The sequence below is a fragment of the Chionomys nivalis genome, chromosome 24 (genome assembly GCF_950005125.1).
Source record: "Chionomys nivalis chromosome 24, mChiNiv1.1, whole genome shotgun sequence".
NCBI classification, from domain to species: Eukaryota; Metazoa; Chordata; class Mammalia; order Rodentia; family Cricetidae; genus Chionomys; species Chionomys nivalis.
In genome coordinates, this window is record NC_080109.1 from 44,429,567 (window position 1) to 44,450,643 (window position 21,077).

The 21,077-nt window shown below is 39.1% G+C and overlaps 1 protein-coding gene across 2 annotated transcripts in view; it reads left to right on the top strand.

Moving 5' to 3' along the window:
- Ect2 (epithelial cell transforming 2) overlaps positions 1-21,077 on the top strand; it is a 60,349-nt gene that overhangs the window by 19,640 nt on the left and 19,632 nt on the right. For both annotated transcript variants that reach the window (XM_057756877.1, XM_057756878.1), the window contains 10 exons: positions 240-462; positions 4,336-4,472; positions 5,832-5,951; positions 8,146-8,214; positions 9,005-9,115; positions 9,949-10,045; positions 13,099-13,180; positions 14,655-14,733; positions 15,297-15,416; positions 19,822-19,960. In XM_057756877.1, the coding sequence (XP_057612860.1) occupies positions 240-462; positions 4,336-4,472; positions 5,832-5,951; positions 8,146-8,214; positions 9,005-9,115; positions 9,949-10,045; positions 13,099-13,180; positions 14,655-14,733; positions 15,297-15,416; positions 19,822-19,960 (1,177 nt within the window). The remainder of the gene's footprint in view (positions 1-239; positions 463-4,335; positions 4,473-5,831; positions 5,952-8,145; positions 8,215-9,004; positions 9,116-9,948; positions 10,046-13,098; positions 13,181-14,654; positions 14,734-15,296; positions 15,417-19,821; positions 19,961-21,077) is intronic.

Genomic DNA, 21,077 nt, shown 5'->3' on the forward strand with positions numbered 1-21,077 from the left:
CCCTAAAAAGAGTAGCTAGTAATTCATGGAGAAGGGGCTCTGAAAAAGAGGTTCTAGGCTGCCAGTTACAGTGGTTTCTTGGCCATTCTGTTTTATGAAGCTTCTGAATTGTCTAGTAGACTGTAAGATTCTAAGAATCATTGTACAAAGTTTGGAGTTTTGCCACTTGGGATGTGTCTTTTGCATTCCTGTCTCAGTCAGAATCATCACAACACTGAGCTTTTGTGCTTTGGTTTCAGACGAACACTCCCGAGCTCAAGAAGTCGGTGTCTCTGCTGTCTCTGAGCACTCCAAACAGCAACCGCAAAAGACGCAGACTGAGAGAAACCCTGGCTCAGCTCTCCAGAGAGACCGACCTCTCCCCTTTCCCGCCACGGAAGCGGCCCTCGGCTGAGCATTCCCTTTCTATTGGCTCACTCCTTGATATCTCCAACACACCCGAGTCTAGCATTCACTATGGAGGTAGTTCACATCTTACTAAATTAATCTTTAAAATGGAATGGACTGAAATGACTAAAAGAATAAATCTCTACTACAATGAATGAATAGGAAAGGTTTATTCTAGTTGAGGAAATAAGACACTTGGAAAGCTAAGCATAGCTTGTAATGCTAGTACTGGGCAGGTAGAGACCAGAAGATGAGTTCAAGACAGTCTGGCCAACGTGAGACTCTGTCTAAAACAAACTACACACACACAAATCCCACAAATCAATCAACTATGTCCACTATGCATAGTGATGCTTTTGTTGAATAATTGTACTCTGCTTTTGTGTGTGTTTGTAATAGATGGTGTCTGATCTGCAGGCCACTGAACTTAGGTTCAGGGAGTGATGACTTGCCCAGGGCTATAGCTGGAGAGTGACAGCTATTTTAAAGGGTGGCTTGCTTTTTGGTGGGGGTCAAGGTCTCAGGTAGCCTGGACCAGTCTTAAACTGCTGACCACCCTGCTTCTTCAAGTGCTGGAATTTTAGGAACACACCACCATAGTTGTAAGAAATGTTCCATTTATTATGGGGAAATAAGGTGAATGAATAGGTGGAGTTAAGTCAGAAGAGGGTGATGTCACTTTATGTAGAACTGACGGGAAATCTGTAATTAACCCTGTTGTGATCACCAGCAGTTCTCTCTGTAAATAGGTAGGATTTTTTATATTTAAGACACAAAAAGCTTTAGATTCCATAGCATGTTCTGATTGATCGATGAATTCATTTCTTGTTTCTCCTGCCCTTTTCAGCTCACTCCATTGAGTAGCAGTCCATACTGCATACAATTTCTCTGCCTGGGAGACGGTCTTTATCTTATTCACAGTTCTCAGAGTTTGACAGCTAAACTCCTTCATGAATGCATTTCTTCAACCTTCCCGGGCTTTGTGATGTAGCTTCTTTCTCCTTTGCCTAACTTTTCCTTCCAACTCTTACTCCAAATGCTTTATGGTTTTTCTGAGTTTCTTCATTGTATTTTTCTAGCGATCTCATTTAATTCCATGTCTTTAATTTTCTCTGCTGATGTTCCCAGAATGTGTCTTCTCTGTTTAGCTGCTAACTTGAGACATTCTGTCCTTTTATAGTAGGAATCTTAAATTTAACCAATGGGAACTTCTGAACCTCTTCACTACACTCAACTCCTGTGTCTTTTCTCATCCTTCCTTCCTCAGTTTTTCTGGTATATGAAGCTTTTTTATTATTGTGGTTTCCTATATTACATCTCCATTTTGAGTTTTGGCTTTATATATTTTGGATTCATCAGTCTTTTAAAAATGGAAAAATTAAAACATGTCACGTCTCGGCTTTAAAAGTCATTTAGTGGCTTTGTACTGTAGTAACTCTGCCTCATTTCATTGAGACGGTCTCATAGCCCGTCTTGGCTTTGAATTTTGTATGTAGCCAAGACTGGCATTGAACTAATCCTCTTGTCTTCACCTCCTAAGTCAGGTGTGTGCTACCATGTGTGGCTTCAGTAGTAATTTAAATGAAAGAGATAGTGCCTCGGCCTAAATGACACTATCTTTGAAGATGATAGCTCAGTTTTAGTCAGGTGGAAAGTGAGTAGCTTTTAAATTTGAAATCTTTCTGCTTCAACCATCTGAGTAACTGGGGTCACAGGCCTGCATGACCATATTTGGCTTGGTCCTGTATTTGTAGTGGACAAGGGCCTGAGGTAGTAAGGAGCCGATCTTAAAGATCTAGGGCTTGAATAGGCAGTTTAGGAGATAGAAGAAAACTAACCATTAAAGCAGATGTGCGAATGCACTCTTGAGATCTCCAGCTGGCGGACCCCAGTTAGACACAGTGTAATTTAACATCACTGTCGCAGGCTGGTCCTCACTCAAGTGTCCTGAGGCTCATGGCACTGCTGAGTGTAGCCTGCAATAGTGTAGGGCATGTGGGGAATGTTTTCAGCTCCTATTGTTTTTCAAACAATTTAGAGCTTCACAATACACATTGTTTTAACATAAAAATATTTAAAAGTATTTGTGTAAAAGTAGGTAAGGGTTAGGACTATTTACTTTCTTCCATCCCACATACTTCTTTGTGAAACATTCTTTTTTCCTGTGAAACCATCCTAGGAAGCTGTATGTGGTGCTGAAGTACTCTAATCATATGATAGGAAGAAAATGAATATTAAGCTCTTAGCCAATTTTTGTTTCATGATATATGCTTAAAACATGAGAATTCTTCTGTCTTCTCCCATTTTGGGTTGGACTAGATGTTTCTATGTTGAGATACTTTTAACTAATAATTTTTGGTTAACTTTTTAAAGTTTTATTTCCTGTGTATGAATGTTTTTATGTTTTGTCAGCATGCATGTGTACACACCATGGGCATGTCTGGTGCCTCTAGAGCAGTGGTTCTCAGCCTTCCTACTGCTGCGCCCCTTTAATACAGTTCCTCACGAGGTGATGACCCCAACAGTAAAATTATTTTGTTGCTACTTGGTAACTGTAATTAAGCTACTGTTCGGAATCCTAATGTCTGGTGTGCAGGATATCTGATGTGTGGCCTCTGTGAAAGGGTCATTCTATACACACATGCACGCACGCACGCACGCACGCATGCACGCACGCAGTGTGGTTGAGAACCACTGTCTCAGGAGGTCAGAAGAGGGATTTGGAGCTAACTCTAGAGTTGGAGTTAGTTCTGAGCTTTTGTGGGGGTATTAGGAATTGGTCCTAGATCTGCAAAAACACCAGTGTTCTTAACCACAGAGCCATTTGGTTTTCTGTGAAAGAGGCCCTCTATCAGTGTAGAGGTCGTTCACATTATTGTAATAGTATAATCATAGCCCACCCATTCCTCTTTCATGATTTACTTTTTGAGACAAGGTCTCTTAACATGGTCCTGGCTGTCCTGAAAGTCACTTCAGGCTGGCCCTGAACTTATAAAGATTCACCTACTTCCTGAGTGTTGAGATTAAAGGCATACACCATAGTACCTGGATTACTCTTGTTTTACACTGATGTATTTTAACATATTTTTTTTCTATTTTATTTTAGTTTTTCAAAAACCTGTGATTTTTCAGGTTTTCTACATGGAATTATTTGCCATGTATTCTTTAGAATCAATTCAGTCATACATATACATTTGTGCTCTGTGAGAGGGAATAAGTTGACGGAATAAGTCTTTAGCTCTGAATGTTTAAGTGTCTGTACTTGGTCATTCCTGTTTTTGTGTTAGTGCTTTCTAAGTACTGGACTTGCTCTCAGGACCCCACGTGCTGGGGAGGTGCATTCCCGGCCCTGCGTTGAGACAGGAACGGGGTAGCACTGTATTCCTTGGGTGTTCTGGAAGCCATGTTTTTTTCCGGCATCCTGAATGATGAGCTTACAGACATGCACCACTACAGCTCGATTGGAGACGTTTCTTAAATAGCCACGTAGCAGTTAGAGCTCTAGTATTTCATTTTAGATTTCTCTAGTTTTCTTAATCATGCCCTGATTTCTAGCCCCCACTCAAACAACAATAACAAAAGTTTGTATTTTAGTTTAGAATACAACCCAGGATACACATTATTTTCATCATTTAGTTTCCTGTCATCTAGGAAACTTCCTTTTAATTTAATGACGTTGGCAGATTTAAAGACCATCGGCCATTTATTAGTAAAATCTCCATCAGTTTTTAATTGGTGTTGAGATTGAACTAGAACATCACATCTGCCAGGTAAACTTTCTCCCATTGGGCTATATTTTCAGCTCTGAATTAATGAACTTTTTGGTCACTGTGTTTTTCTGGCCTTGTCCCACAGGAAATTTTACTTTAACAGAAATCTCTATGGTGGTGCTAGTATGTCTGTCTGTTGTTTAGATCCACCTTCCAGTTAACCTGTCTTCCTTCTCAGAGACACCCAAGTCTTGTACTAAGTCTTCTAGAAGTTCTACTCCAGTTCCTGCAAAGCAGTCAGCCAGGTGGCAAGTGGCCAGAGAGCTCTACCAGACGGAGAGTAATTACGTCAATATCCTGGCAACAATCATTCAAGTGAGTACGAGTGAGGTGCTAACTAACTTTCTAAAAGACTCTCCCCATCTTGTTTCCTTTCTATGATTTTGTGTCTTGTTCTTTTAAAGGATATTGGGTTTTCTGTTGGGTGGTATTGTCATCCTTACTGTGTTGAGTTTCAGTCTGTGGCTGTGTAATTTGATCTTTGGTTTCACCCACAGCTCTCTGGTTTTGAGCATATGTATCTTACTTATTCATGTGTTTAAATGGTCTTGTATTATATGGCACCGATTTTTACATTCTTTAAATTTCTTTAACTTTTGAGACAGCATCTCCCTATGTAGCCCTGGCTGCCCTGGAACTTGGTGTGTAGACCAGGTTCGCCTTGATGTTATGGAATCCACCTACCTCTGCCTCCCAAATGTTGGGATTAAAGTTGTCAGCTGCCACGCTCAGTTTAAGTTTTGTGTTAGATTTATTTTTGGGCCATATGAATAAGATGTGCTTATGTGTGTATTTGTTATTTGAGGTTTTTGTTTGTTTGTTTGTTTTGGTTTGGTTTTTTCGCCTTATAACTGGTACAGCAGGACCCACTGGTGAGATGGCTCAATGAGTAAAAATTGCACTTACCTCGAAAGACTTTACTTTGGTCTCAGGATCTCATGGTGGAAGGGGAATATGGACTTCTTAAAGCTTTCCTCTGACCCACATGTGCACTGTCGCATGTGTGCACCCAGGTTTTTCCTCTTCCCTTCCTGCCTTCCATCTTTACATCTCCCCTTCTAGCTTTCACATACAGACACACACACTGACAACAATATAAAAAAAGTTGCAGCAATAAGTGGGCAGAGTTGAGGTTTTCTCATATGAGATTTGGAAATCTATTGTCTTTGCTATTGAATTTTTGTGCTATTTCTAAAACATTAAGCTTGTACTACTATTATATGTCTAGAAAGCTTATTGCCTTCTTCCTTACAAATAGAATAAAGTAGGAGTTACTTTTCTACTAATTCTAATAATGTATTTGTTAGATTCCGTTTGTAAAAATAAAGGAATTTTTTAATTTATGGGTGTTTTGCCACTGTGCCAGTGGAACCAAGAAGAGTGTATTGGATTCCCTGGATTACTGGATTAGAGTCACAGAAGGTTGTAAACCACCATATGGTGGCTGGGACCTGAACCTGGGTCTCCTAGAAGAGCAGCCAGTGCACCTAACACCCCTCCTCTACGTAACAGAGTATATGAATATGTGAGTGAGAATGCAGTGTCCTGAGAAAAGCTTGTGAAGTTTAGGAGAGGTTTTCCCCTCAGCTTCTTAGGATGCTGCCAACACTGTTCGTCACTGTTTGTACTTTAGCCTTCTTTCTCTCAGTTTGCCTAAACTGGAGCCCCATTTAGTTATTTCAGGTGCCCTTAGAAGAAGAAGGGCAACGTGGTGGACCTATTCTTGCACCAGAGGAGATCAAGACTATTTTTGGGAGCATCCCGGATATCTTTGATGTGCATATGAAGATAAAGGTAAACATGCATTGAAGGTCGATGACGTTCCCTTTGGAGGCTGTGTGTACTTACTGTAACAGTTCAGGTATTTCTTCTGTGGAACCCCACTTGGGCATATCAACTGCATTCCAGGGGAGACCCTGTGCTCAGGAGTAGGGCCAACACAAAATGAACTCCATAGTGGTTTTGTTTTTGTTTTTATTTGTTGTTGTTTTGTGAACTTTCCACTTTGTTTTGCCTTTTCTTCTTACTGACTTGTTTTTGTTTTGTTTTGTCTTGTTTTGTTCTTGTTTTTTTCCTGAGACAAGCTTTCTCTGTGTAGCTTTGGTCCAGACTCCATTTCAGGCATTTCTTCCTAGCTAGGAAAGTAAGTTTTGTATGTGAAACTTATATCTTACCATGTAAGCTGGCTTTGTGATCCTCCTTGCTCAAGTGGGGATTACAGGTTTAAGACACTACTCTCGGCTTAAATTTTGTAAATGTCAATAATTTTTTTTTTTTTTTTTTTAGTTTTTCGAGACAGGGTTTCTCTGTCGCTTGGAGCCTGTCCTGGCACTAGCTCTTGTAGACCAGGCTGGCCTTGAACTCACAGAGATCCGCCTGCCTCTGCCTCCCGAGTGCTGGGATTAAAGGCATGCGCCCGGCGTCGTCAATAATTTTTTAAAATTTTATTTATTTATTTAGTTTTGCTTTTTGAGACAGGGTCTCTCTGTGTAACTTTAGAGCCTGACCTGGAACTCACTCTGTAGACCAGGTTGGCCTCGAACTCATGGAGACTGCCTGCCTCTGCCTCCCAAGTGCTGGCATTAAAGGCATGTGCCATCACTGTTGAGCAATAAAAGCATCTTTAAGACTTATTCTATGTGGATAAATATTTTGCCTGCACATTTATGCATACCACATATGTGCTTGCTGTCCACAGAATCAGAAGTTGGCATTGGATGTCTGGAATCTGGAGTTCCAGGTGTGGGTGCTGGAAATTGAACCTGGATTCTCTGGAAAAGCAAAAAGTGCTTTAGACACTTGAGCCATCTCCTCATTCAAATCTTTATGAATATTTTATGTTTTAGGAGGATTGAGGAATTTTATGGACCAGAAATTAGCAAACTATAGTTCATAGACTGCATTTAGTCCTCTGTTCTGGTAAAGAGTCTTATAGTAGAGTTCATTTTTATACTTTTTATAGATATTTTGATAATATTCTTTCTCCTCCCCCACTTCTCAGGTGCTCCCTACCTCCCTGCTTACCTAAGTTCCTGTTCCTTATCTCAAAAACAAACAACAATAACAAATCCAAGCAAAGCAAAGAAACAAGCAAAAAAAAAAAAAAATACCAAAACACAACAAAAAGCCCATGAAAGAGAAAATTTCATGGAGTCTGTTTTGTGTTGACAGCTCTCCTGGGCATGAAGCCTGTCCTGAAGTGCGGTCCATTGCTGAAAACTAATTCTCTGTTTCTCAGAAGGTGTCAGTTCCAAATAACTTTTTGGCTAGGGGTAGAACTTGTTTCTCCTCAGTGCTGGGATTTTGTCTGGCTTGCATATGTGCAGTATTGTGCATTCTGCTGCAGTCCCCGAGTTCATATGTACTCAGTCCTCTTGTGTCTGGAAGACGCTGTTTCCTCAGAGTCACCCCTCCTGACTCTTACAGTCTCTGCCTGCTCTGAGCCCGGAGGGGAGAGTTGTGATAAAGGCTTCCACTGGGACTACCTGTTCCAGTCTCTTCGCTTCCCGATTGCCTACTTTCTATGCTCGCTTCCATTCTGCAAAACTGAGTACTGGTAACAAAAGCCATATGGCCTTGCAGTAGTTACCATCTGTCCCTTTTGCTAAAATTTGCTTGACCATGTTACAGGTAATAATTTTTAATGACTTGTATTAAATTAGTTGCTACAGCAACAGTATTAAAAGTAGCCTTTTCATAATTGATAAGGCCAATCAGCTTTATAATTAGTAAGACAAAGCATTGAACTATTAGTCATATTGGGGAATTAGGATTGGTCTTTCTGACAGTGCTATTTATATTTTCTTAATCCAAAGGTTAATTTTTTTTTGTAGACAAAAGTTTAGTTATCTGTTGAGAAAAGGAGTTTACACATAACATTAAGGTATTACATAAAGTGAATTTTTTTCCCCCAGCAAAAGATCTCATAAAAGGTATGAGATGTGTAAGGAGCTGTCGAATTTAAGTGTTTTGATTTGTTCTGTTTCAGGATGATCTTGAAGACCTTATTGTTAATTGGGATGAGAGCAAAAGCATTGGTGACGTTTTTCTTAAATATGTAAGTGTTTGTTTACATTCTCATAGATTTCAGACTTATCGGGGAGAAAACATTGAAAATGCCATTTGAGATTTCACATGGTTCTAGAATATGCTGGAGTTGTCATGCTTTCTGTATTCCCAGCTTTATACAAGTTCATCATTAGAACACTAGTTATCTCTCAGTTGTTTAGTGACTTGTGTAAAATTGTTTACTATCCTCAAATGGTTATATATATTTACGATTTTTTTAAAAAAAAACTTTGCACGTGCTGGACAGCGGTGGCGCACACCTTTAATCCAGCACTTGGAGGCAGAGGCAGGTGGATCTATGAGTTTGAGGCCTGCCTAGTCTACAGAGCCAGTTCCAAGATAACCAGGGCTACATAGTGAATCTTGAAGACATAGTGCTTCTTTTGTTATATGCAAACACTCTTAACACTGAGCTAGTTAACCCCTAGTCTTAAGTCTGTCTGTCTGTCTGTCTGTCTCTCTTTCTTCCCTTCTAGAATGTGTGATGATCACTCAGTAAGCACCCTCAGATAGGTCGTTTTTCTGGTTTACTTCTAATTGAGGGAGCAAATTCAACAGAAACACATGTGAAAACAAGAGATATCAACAGCATGCATATGTGTGTGTGCACGCACACACTTACTTGTAAGACAAATTTATGCATTTAATAGAAATATTGAGGAAACTTATTTAAAATTTTTCTTTTGCTTATATATCTGATTGTGATCGTCAGTTGTGTCACAAAGACTCATTGTCTAAGGGTGACATTTATAACAAAGATTTTTCTGTTTTGTATCTAGTCAAAAGATTTGGTAAAAACCTATCCTCCGTTTGTAAACTTCTTTGAAATGAGCAAGGAAACAATAATTAAATGTGAAAAACAGAAGCCCAGATTTCATGCATTTCTCAAGGTAATATATATTTCTTTCATACAAAACTCTGATAATTACTTATGAAAGAATTCATTAAAATACTATTTAAAAGAGTAATTTATAATGTTAATACTGGTCTTACTTTCAGTTGTTCCTGTGGGTGGCTATGATGTTTAGATTTAGAAGATGTGCTATTTTACACAGAGGGGCCAAGACACAGTGGAGTAAATAGGGATGTTGTAGGATTGATCCCAGGACCTTGCATATGGTGGCCCATATGGTGACTTTAAAAGGAAATAATGTTACCAATGATTAATTCTTGAAACACTATCGATATTCCAATGATGCCGTGTTTGCCTTTAATGATTTTCTTTCTCCCATCAGTGCTTTACTTTAGCCAGCGGTGTCAGAACAATTGCTAGGCTAAAACATCTTCAGGAGTGATGTGTGTAGTCTTTTATAGAGCTTAAGAATGCTCTATGTGTACCAGTGTGGAGAGGAACACACTCTTTGTAGCCTGTTAACCTTGCTGACCAAGACAGAATTTTAATTATTGAATCATGGTGATCTGCCAAAGAGTAGCTGCCATTCTACATCTTCTCCATAGATTCTTGGTTTATTTATTGATTTGTTTTGTGTATGTGTGTGCATGGTTGTTCATTCACCTCAGTGTTTGTGCATGCAAGTATGGGCCAGAGGTTCCTGACCTTCGACCCTGTAGATTCTGAGGCTTGACTGTGGGTGTCTGCGGTGGCAGCAAGCTCCTTTACCTTCGGTCGTCACCTGCTCCCTCTTCTCTTAATTCTTGACGAGGATATTCATGATAGAATATTTTGAACTATTTTTGTTTATAATAAATTACTTCTTTTTAGATAAATCAAGCTAAACCAGAGTGTGGTCGGCAGAGCCTTGTGGAACTTCTCATCCGGCCAGTACAGCGACTACCCAGCGTTGCTTTACTTCTAAACGGTACTTTGCTTATTGTGGTTTGGTTTGCTTGAATTTTTTTTTTTAAAGATTTTATTTATTTATTATATACACAGTGTTCTGTCTGCATATATGCTTGCTTGCCAGAAGAGGGCAGCAGATCTCATTATAGATGATTGTGAGCCACCATGTGATTGGGAATTGAACTCAGAACCTCTGGAAAGCCACTGAGCCATCTTTCCAGCCCGAATTTTTTTTTAATTTTAGATATTTTAGTGTAATAGTTTCTTCTTCCTTTTCTTCTTCCCCCTCCTTCCTCTTCCCTCCCCTCTTTTCTCCTTCTTTTCTTGAGTATGATCTTGAACATCTGCCTCTCCATTGTCCTGATTGCAGTGATTAATAGGTTGTTTTTTTTTTTTTTTTGGTTTTTCGAGACAGGGTTTCTCTGTGGTTTTTGGAGCCTGTCCTGGAACTAGCTCTTGTAGACGAGGCTGGTCTCGAACTCACAGAGATCCGCCTGCCTCTGCCTCCCAAGTGCTGGGATTACAGGCGTGCACCACCACCTCCCGGCGATTAATAGGTTTCTATAGTGCTGGAGTTCCAGCCCACAGTTGCATGCTGGCAAGCACTGTGCTAGCAGCCCATCCTCAGTCTGTAACATGTTTTTCTTAAAGAGTCAGTAATTTTATTTTCAGAGTTTATTTTGTTTTTGTTTTCAGAGTTTATTAGATCTTAGCATTAAAGATTGTTTTTATGTAGGTATCAAATTTATGATAATTTCGAAAAGCAGTTTCTAAGACTACAAATACTTGGATTTATTTAATATTCCTTGTTATGATAGTGGTCACTTTCTGCTTAAAAGTTCCTTATATTTCTTGGTGTAATGGTTTTTAAACCTATTTATTTAAGTAACAGAATTCCCACAGAAACATCAGAAGAAGAGGACTTATATATCCCAAGTTCCTAGTGCTCTTGTATTTTATATTTTATATTTCCCCTATTAAAAAAAATCTGAGATTGGAGCTGGGGATGTAGTCCAGTTTGACTGGCGCTGCGGCCCTGTAGTCACAGCCTGGGGTCGTGAAGCAGAGGACCTGCATAGAAGGCCTGAGACGGCCTGGGCTCCAGGAGAGCCTGTCTGAGACCCACATCTTCTTATTTTAGTGCTTAAAACTGCAAGCAGCAAGAGGATTTTCTAGCACAGCTTTTAGGTTTAAATTTTACTTCTGGTTAAAAACATGTTTGTTTGTGCATTTTATGCTCAGTTGACTAAAGCAGTATTTTTTAGGGTAATGTCAGTTTTTATTTTAAAAATTAAAGTATGAAACTCAGGAGTTAATTTATTGGTTGTTTAATCTATTTTTTTCAACAAAATGTCTGGGTAATATAAATGACAGCGCTAACAAAAAGGGGGTTTTCTCTCCAGACGGCCTCGGTAGCTGGAATTACTGCTCTATGAATGGTTTCCCAGGCTTTAACCCTATCCTATTGTCTAGATCATGTTGAGTGTTATAATAATCCAGCTTTTAGGTTTTCTAAGCTGATCTTTTTTAAATCAAATTTGCATAATCCATATTATTTCATTAGATACTTAGCTTCTCTTTCTTACCTTAGCCTAGGCCAGTCTTAACTCCAGGCATTTCTCCAGGCAGCCTACGACTGCTGGGATTATACATGGAAGCCAATGTCTGCCTCTCAGGAAGACTTTTTATTAAATAGAAGTTTATCAGAGTTTGTCAAGACTGAAATGAACTTCTAAACCTTTTTGGATTCTTCCACATAAACATTAGTTGAATGTGGTGTTAAATGGGTAAGACTGTCAAGTGTTGGAACATAGTAAGGAACCTGAGAAGAGCCAGGCATAGTGGTGTACACTTTTAATCCCAGCACTTGGGAGGCAGAGAGATTTCTGTGAGTTCGAGGTCAGCCTGGTGGACTTAGAGTGACCCTGTATAAAATTAACAAAGGAAGAACAAACACCATTCACACCACACACCCTCTCCTCTCTACCACCACCAAAAGAGCCCGGAGAAACAGAGTTAGCATGTTGAAAAGGAACCTCTACAATAGCACAAATGCTCTCTGTGATGGGGCCATGTGTCCCCATATGAAATTGAAAAAGAATGTGTAGTGAGATAACAGGATCATTCAGCATTGTAGCTTAAGAAACCTAGGAGTCTCTAATTGTGACTGGGAGACAAAGCATTGTTAAAAAAAATCAGTGCTACATATTCTGAAAATTTCATTAGTAAAGTTTAGAGACATTAATAGAAGAAGATAGTGTTTTAGAGAATTTAGGTTAAAACTTTGTTGATTGTTTAAAAAAAATATTAATTATATGCTTGAGTGTTGTTGGTGGTGGTGGTACACATGTGAGTTTGTGTGCCCAGAGAGCCCAGAAGAGCGCGTCAGATCCCATGGAGCTGGAGATGTAGGTGTGAGCATCTCAGTTTGGGTGCTGGGCACTGAACTTAGACCCTCTGCTAAAGCAATGTGTGCTCATAACCACTGAGCCACCTCTCCAGCGCTCATTGTTTTATTAAATAACCCTGGTTATCCTGGAACTCATAATGATTTATCACATTTAAGTTATGCTATTAAGTTATTTAAATTATATCTAGAACAGGTTTTATGCTGAGTAATAATTTTAGGTTAAATGTAATTATGGCAGTTAGTGAGCTCTTAAATATCGACACAAATGTGGCATCTCTAATTAGGTATATTCGTAGGTGGCCTACAGTATTATTTTTCCATCCCTGCCTTTCAACTGCTGGGATTCTAGGCATGCGCCATCATGCTAAGGAATAAACTCATGACCTTACACATATTAAGCAAAACTTCAACCTTGGTTGTTTTGAAATAGTATAATTCTGTGCAGCCAAGTTTTGTTCCACACTTACAGTCCTTCTGTCTCCAACTCCTTAGGTAATAGGGATTAGAGATCTGCTCTGACATTCCTGGCAACAAACTTCTTTTCAATATAGATGTTACGTATATAAATAGTTAACCTGTGTCAAGATGATGCACTTTTAAGGTGTAGGTGGAAAACCACTGTATTTATTTTAGTCGTAGAAAAAGCCATGTTATTATTACAGATCTTAAGAAGCATACAGCTGACGAAAACCCTGACAAAAGCACTTTAGAAAAAGCTATTGGATCACTAAAAGAAGTAATGACGTAAGCAATTTAAATTTTACTTTAAAATGTTGTTTGTATTTGTGTGTGTGTGTGTGTGAGTGAGTGAGTAAGAGAGAGAGAGACTGAGAGACTGAGAGAGACTATGATAAGCATGTGAGCACATGAGGAGGTCAGAGGTCCTTCCCCTTTTACATGGCTTCTGGGATTGAACTCAGGGTTGTCAGGCTTGCATGTTTTAAGTGCTTTTACCCATAGGTCCATCTTGCTTGCTGATTCTATGTTTTTATTACTAGATTTAGACTCGTAGTGATATCTTTGTCATAACTAGAAGAGTATCAATAAATAACTTTTGTAAAATACCTAAATTATTCTTCTACTAGTTTGGTTATAGTTAAAATGATAGTATTAATCAGACTACTTACTTCTGACATTAATTGTATGTAAAGAGATAGTACTGTCTAGAAGAAAATAGCTATTAATGCACAGATACATTTCTTCTTGGGCCCTAGAGAAAGGCTTTTTCATGCCATTCACATGCATATGGTTTTGTCCGTAGAATTTTCTGATTTCATTTAAATTCTGATTTACAAAGATACATTTTTGTAAACCTTGTATCCATAGGTCCTTTCTTTTTTGTAGTACTATGTTTTATATTTATTTACTTGAATGATTTTTTTATATTAAACTTCATGCAGTGGAGAGAGGTCTTTAAATATTCCTTAAATCATAGTTTCATGAATGTTCTTTTGAGCAAGATCCTGAGTCCATATACGTTTTCCTTCATGACTTATAATATTCTCAAGACTCCCTGCTGATGTTGAGCAAGATGTGAGCTCCAGATGGAAGCTTTCTTGCTGTGGAGTTTCCTACTGACAGCGACATTCTGTCCTCCAGGAGGGTTTGCACTGCGAGTGCAGGCTTTTCCACACTGACGGTGAGCTCTCAGTGAAAGCTCCCATCCTCGTGCATTCACGAACTGCTCACTGTGTAAACTCTCGAGTGTCTAACAGGACATAGTTGCTGGGCTAGTCCAGTGAGTGTAGGACTTTTTATCATTATGCATTCCCTAATTTCAAGAGAATTGTCTTTGTTTTAATGGATTTTAGTTTTGGGCCCAAAGGTGAGAGGCGAAAGGGGCTCAGCGTTCTCTGTACAAGTGTGGAGGTCTGCGCAGGGTAGTGGCTGCAGTGGGATGCGAGAATGAAGCATAAAGCTTAACTGAAGTGTGTTTCAAACTCCGAATTTTGTTATCATCAAATATGCAAGCTAACTGTATCTTAGAAGATGTTTATTGACTAAATGAGTAAAATATTTTCACTGAAACATAACATTTCTGAAAGATCTGTGGAATATTTTTTAATATCCATAGAATGTTTTGAAGGAATGTTTGTCTGATTCATCGTGTATCAAAGTTAAGACATGAAAGTCAGACTTTGTGACTTGAAATATATTCATATGCTGATTTCATGTTCATCTTAATCGAAGTTTTACAGAATAAATATTAATATTTCAGGCATATCAATGAGGATAAAAGAAAAACAGAAGCACAGAAACAAATTTTTGATGTAGTTTATGAAGTAGATGGATGCCCAGTAAGTATTTTTTTGATGATTACCATTTTATTTATTGCTTTAATGAGGTTTCTTTTGTTGTTGTTGATTCGAATTACATTTATTTGTGTGTGTGTAGCCACATGCCATGTACGGTGTACTTGTACAAGAGGACAGATTTTTGGAGTCCATTCCCTCCTTCCATTGTGTGGGCCTGGGTACTAAACTCAGGTAATTAGACTTGACAACAAGCAACTTTACTAGCTGAGCTTTAGTGAGGTTTCTATAGTTTCTATATAAATAGTCTCAGGCTGGAGAGATGCCTCGGGGGTTGAGAACACTTGCTGCTCTTGAAAAGGACCTGAGTTCAGTTCTCATCACCCATGTCAGGTGACTCATAACCTATAATCTAGATACAGGGAAGTCAGCGCCTGGGTTCTGAGGGTTCCTTTAAACACACAGCATATTCTCAGAGACATGTATACATAAATAAGAATAATAGAAACAGATCTTTAAAAATATTTTAGCAGTCTTAGTACCACTTTTGAATGACAACTTGTAAAAGTTACTTGATAACATTTGACCACTTTTATCCGTGTTCACAGGCTAATCTATTATCTTCTCATCGAAGCTTAGTACAAAGAGTGGAAACAGTTTCTTTAGGCGAGTACCCCTGTGACCGAGGAGAGCAGGTTACTCTCTTCCTCTTCAATGACTGCCTCGAGGTAAATTTTTACTCAGTGTACTTTAACACTGAGGTATTTTGTCATTTCCCTAACTGTTTAAAATCAAGTTTTGACTAGAGTACAGTATAGAAATTTGAGGTACATTTAGTTATTTGCCAATGATATTAAAATCAGTTGCTGATTTCATTCAGTGGAATGCTTTTGGGAGAAAGTCTAAAATATTAAGTTTGGTAAATTTCCGGATGTCATATCTTAAGTCAAAATTCCTTATTGATAAGTGCTTAAATTATAAGTTTTGGGAGCCTTGTGTTTTTATGTATATTTATACAGGATCTACAAATTAACTGAGTTTTTGTCTTTGTTTTAATTAAATGTAAGTTCCCCTTTGCAGTCAAGATGAAATCAGTTGAAAAGCTAACTTGATAACTTAGTACTGTGAATCTCTTGATTTCTTTTTTCTTTTTTGATAGCCCAAGCTAGCCTTGAACCTGGGGCAGTCCTTCCAAGTCAGCTGGGATGACAAGCATGAGCCACTATGCCAAGTGATTCTTTACAGTTAGAAGGTTTTATTGATGGGATGTAATAATTTTAATTCCAAAACTTACCTGACTGTAGTCGGTATTTTTTTCTCATAACACCCCAAAAGCAGATAATTGAGGTTATGTACTTTTTAAGCTTCTTTCCCTTCTTTTAACATTTCTTTTTAAATAACCAATTTAATGAGGGGAAGTATCTTAGTTATTGTAATGAAATACCATGTTTAGAGCAGCTAGGGTAGGAAAGGGATTATTTGGCTTGCACTTACACATCACTGGTCATCATCGAAGGAAGTCAGGACAGGAACCTGGAATCAAGAGCTGATGCAGAGGCCATGGAGGACTGCACCTCGTGTTTGCTCAGCCTGCTTTCTCATAGAACCCAGTACCACCAGCCCAAGGATGGCACCACTCACAATGGGCTGGGCCCTCACACATCAGTTGAGAAAATGCCCAACATACTCGCTGTAACCCAATCTTGTGGATGCGTTTTCTTAATTCGGATTCCTTTCTCTCAGGTGATTTTAGTTTGTGTCAAATGACATGAAACTATTTGGCACAGTTAGAAAGGAATTCAGCTTCCTTTATTTCAGAAACATAAAGGTGTTCATTGGGTGAAAAAGACATTAACAAGAAAACTCATTTGACATGTCTCTAACTGGGTAACTTTCTGTTGCCCTCATCACAGTGACTTCTGGCTTTCCTTTTTCTTTAAAGTCTATCCATTCCTTTATCCCTTTTCTGTGTTGCTTCCCTTAATTAAAGAGCTACCTCTTACATCATGTCCATTATTTAAAATATAAAACACAGGCCAATCGTAGAGACCAAGGTATGTATGCACAGAGCAGCTATAGGTGCAGTAAAATCTCAAGACCTGCCTCTGTTAAAGGGTTCTGTTAGAGGTTAAGTAGTGATACTTTTGTTTGACTAGTAATGTTAGAAAAAGCATGAGATAGTGATAATATGATACACAATCGACCATATCCTGGTGGGTATCTGGGGACTGCCTGACCCCTATAGTCAGAGCCTCAGCCTGCTCTGCTTTTGAGAACAAGGCCAGGAGTCATCTGTAATTCTGTTTTACCTGAATTTGCATTAACGGGCTTAGCTGTATACAATTGAACTATATTTCCTTTTGGCTGTTTCTGTTAAGACTTCTTTAGGTTTTTCATATTGAAATCTCTAGGTCTCCTGGTTCCCTTCTGTTAGGTTTAGTTATTTTGGTCTCCTTAGAGTTTTGTTGTGGAGTTTTATCTTTGCTTTTAGTAGAACAGTGATTTGATTTTTTTTTTTTTAATTTTTATTGCCCCTTCATATTTTACCATAATTGGCCCACTGGCTTCCCTTCTACTTTAATTCTACTGTGAGCAATCCCTGTACCTTTTCAGGCCCTGGTCTTTCAATTCACCCTAATGGCGCCCAGTGACTTTTCTCCCTCCCTTGTCATAGGGTTAATATTGCTGTGGTGAAACACCATGAACAAAAGAACTCAGGGAGGAAAGGGTTTATTTGGCTCACCCTTCCACTTCACTATTCATCATCAAAGGAAGTCAGGGCAGGAAGCTGGAGGCAGGAGCTGTTGCAGAGGTCATGGAGTGGTGCTGCATAATGGCTTGCTCCTTATGGCTTGCTCAGTCTGCTTTCTTATAGTTCCCAGGACCAACAGCCCAGGGATAGCCCCACCCACAATGGACTGGGCCCTCCCACATCATTCATAAAATAATTAAGAAAATGCTCTACAGGCTTGCACTAGCCAGATCTTATGGAGGCATTTTCTCAACTGAGGGTCCCTCCTCTTTGCCTCTGACTTGTTTCAAGTTGGCATAGAACTAGTACATCCTCTTAGATTTTATCTCAGTTGTTCGGATAGAAACTTTTGTCTATTCTTATTGTCTTTCATTTTGAGTCTGGTAAGGATTGGTCTTGTAATCCTTTTGCCCCTTCCTCTTCAGCTCATTCATTGCTGGTATGTGTACCCACAGCCTAGCTGCTTTAGATAGGCTCTTCCTATGTTTTCCAGGCTGGTTTGAGGTTACCTAACCTTCTCAAGTGCTGAGGTTACAGGCATATGTCACTATGTCTGTTGAGTTGTCGTATTTCTAATATTAAATTTAGACATCAATATTCAAGCTTCCAGATAGACCCTTGTTTTGTTTTTGTTTTTCAAGACGTTTTCTTTGTGTAGCCCTGGCTGTCTTGGAACTAGCTCTGTAGAACAGGCTGGCCTTGAATTCAGAGATTGATCTGCCTCTGCTTCTTTAGTGCTGGGATTAAAGGCATGCACCATCACTGCCTGGCTAGACCTTTATTCTTTAGCTCACTTAAGAAAAATAGAATTCAGCTGGGCAGTAATGACTCATGACATTAATCTCAACACTCTGGTGGCAGAGGCAGGTGGGTCTCTGTGAGTTAGAGGCTAGCCTGTTCTACAGAGCTAATTCCAGGGCAGCTAGGACTACACAAAGAAATCTTGTTTCAGAAAAAAAGAAAAAGAAAAATAGACCTTTTAGCAAATTTGAGACAAAAAGTTATTTTTAATGTTCTGATAGTATTTAACAAATACCTAGAGCAATCACTATAGGAATAGTTAAATATCAGTAAAACCTATACTGTCTTTAATGTGACAGATGTTTAATGCTAAACTAAATCTAGATTTAAGGATTTATTTTCCATTTGAGTATTTTATTTATGTTTTAGTTTTTTTCAAATCATCCTTGACTTATTAATGTTTGTGTCATCGATTTTCATGCCCTTCTGGTTTTCTTTTTCAAAAATAGTGGCATATATTGGTTAGCCAGATAAAAAGCATGTCCATTCATTGCGGAGGAATTAGAGTATATGTTGCTTACTTTCACTATGCCCATGGAAGTGAACCATTAATATTTGGTATAGTTATGTGATGTATAGAATTAGACATTTGCATATGTGCTTAGTGGGAATGTGATATGCTGTCTTGCTGCTCATCTTATTCATTAGCCCAATACCACATAATGTATTTTTAAACATATCTGTCTTAATCATGATGGTCAGTCTCAATTCAAGTAAATATTTGTATTCATTTTATGTTAATTCCTTTCAGCAAAATCTGTTTTACTGCAAAGGAGATTTTTCTTTTCTTTCTTTTCTTTTTTTCTTTTTCTTTTGGCAAAATCTCATTATATCACGAATCACAGGATCTTTCTGATTTTGCTCTTCTCCAGTTACCTATCTCTTCCTTTTGCGTATCCAGTTAAGGTAAAGTTATAGCCTCATACAGCACTTTGACTTTATAATCTCTATTGCTTTGTGTGTGTGTGTTGTTGTTGTTGTTATTTTTTTGAGTCAGTCTCATTATGCAGCTCAAGCTGGCCTCAAACTGAAGGTCCCCTCCTGCATTAGCCTCCTTAGAGTTGAGGTTTCAGGTGTTGAATGTATCCTTAATTACTTCCCTTTGTCAGTTTATGTAAGCAGTCACGAGACTAGGAGCTGTCTCATACTTCCTCTGCATTATTCTGTCACTGGGAGATATTTCAGATACTCTCCTTAAACTACAGTTAGCACCTTTGAAGCCAGGGCAGCTGTCTCAGAACAACTACTCTCCATCCGAGGTTCCTGGCTTTTGTTCAAGACTCCTGCCATTGCTCTCGTTGCTGTGCTTCTTAGTCTTTCCATGCCCTTGAACTTTTCACACCCCCAATCCCTAGGCCTGTTTTTCTGACTGAACATTCCCTAATACAGACATGAGCATCTGGCTATACAATTACATGTGTGCTTTTTGTCATGGTCTCTCGCTTTTATCGCATAGTAACTGGAATGGCTAATCATCAGATTAGTTGCATATAGATTTTTGTGATTAGTGCTGTTATTTTTAAATGTGTGAACTTTTGGTTTTATCACAATAATGATTATGACTTTCCCTCTGCAATCAGATAGCGAGAAAACGGCATAAAGTTATCGGTACTTTTAGAAGTCCTCATGACCGCACCCGACCGCCAGCTTCTCTTAAGCATATTCATCTAATGCCTCTTTCACAGATTAAGAAGGTGTTGGACATCAGAGAGACGGAAGGTAAGCTTGTCCTCACTGAAGCTTAGTTTTCCTACTGTTAGTAATTTTTTTGTTGTTGTTGTTTTGGTTTTTCCAGACAGGGTTTCTCTGTAGCTCTGGGACTTGTCCTGGAACTAGCTCTTGTAGACCAGGCTGGCCTTGAACTCAGAGATCCTCCTGCCGCAACCTCCTGAGTGCTGGGATTAAAGGCGTGTGCCACCACCGCCCAGCTGTTACTGCTTTTTAAATGGATAAACTATCTTTACATGTGTGGTTCAACTATAATGTGTCCTAAAGTAATCGCTCTTGTACATCTCTCTTAACTCCTTCTCTAGGTACAGACTTGATGTTTTCATTGTTTCAACCTGCCTCTAAGAGTCAAAGGACTTTTTCAATGGTTGTGTGTTAATAAGGTGCACAGCTAAATAGCACCTTAGTTTGTCTTACTCTTACTAGTCATTCTGCATGACCACTGATCTTGTTTGCTCCATATATTTTATTCTTTTTTTTTATTAAATTTATTTATTTATTTATTAAAGATTTCTGCCTCCTCCCCACCACCACCTCCCATTTCCCTCCCCCTCCCCGGATCAAATCCCCCTCCCTCCTCAGCCCTAAGAGCAGTCAGGGTTCCCTGCCCTGTGGGAAGTCCAAGGACCTCCCACCTCCTTCCAGGTCTAGTAAGGTGAGCATCCAAACTGCCTAGGCTCCCACAAAGCCAGTACGTGCAGTAGGATCAAAACCCAGTGCCATTGTTTTTGGGTTCTCCATAGTCCTCATTGTCCGCTATGTTCAGCGAGTCCGGTTTTATCCCATGCTTTTTCAGACCCAGGCCAACTGGCCTTGGTGAGTTCCTGATAGAACATCCCCATTGTCTCAGTGTGTGGGTGCACCCCTCGTGGTCCTGAGTTCCTTGCTCGTGCTCTCTCTCCTTCTGCTCCTGATTTGGACCTTGAGATTTCAGTCCGGTGCTCCAATGTGGGTCTCTGTCTCTGTCTTCTTTCATCGCCTGATGAAGGTTAATATTCAGGAAGATGCCTATATGTTTTTCTTTGGGTTCACTTTCTTATTTAGCTTCTTTAGGATCACGAATTATAGGCTCAATGTCCTTTATTTATGGCTAGAAACCAAATATGAG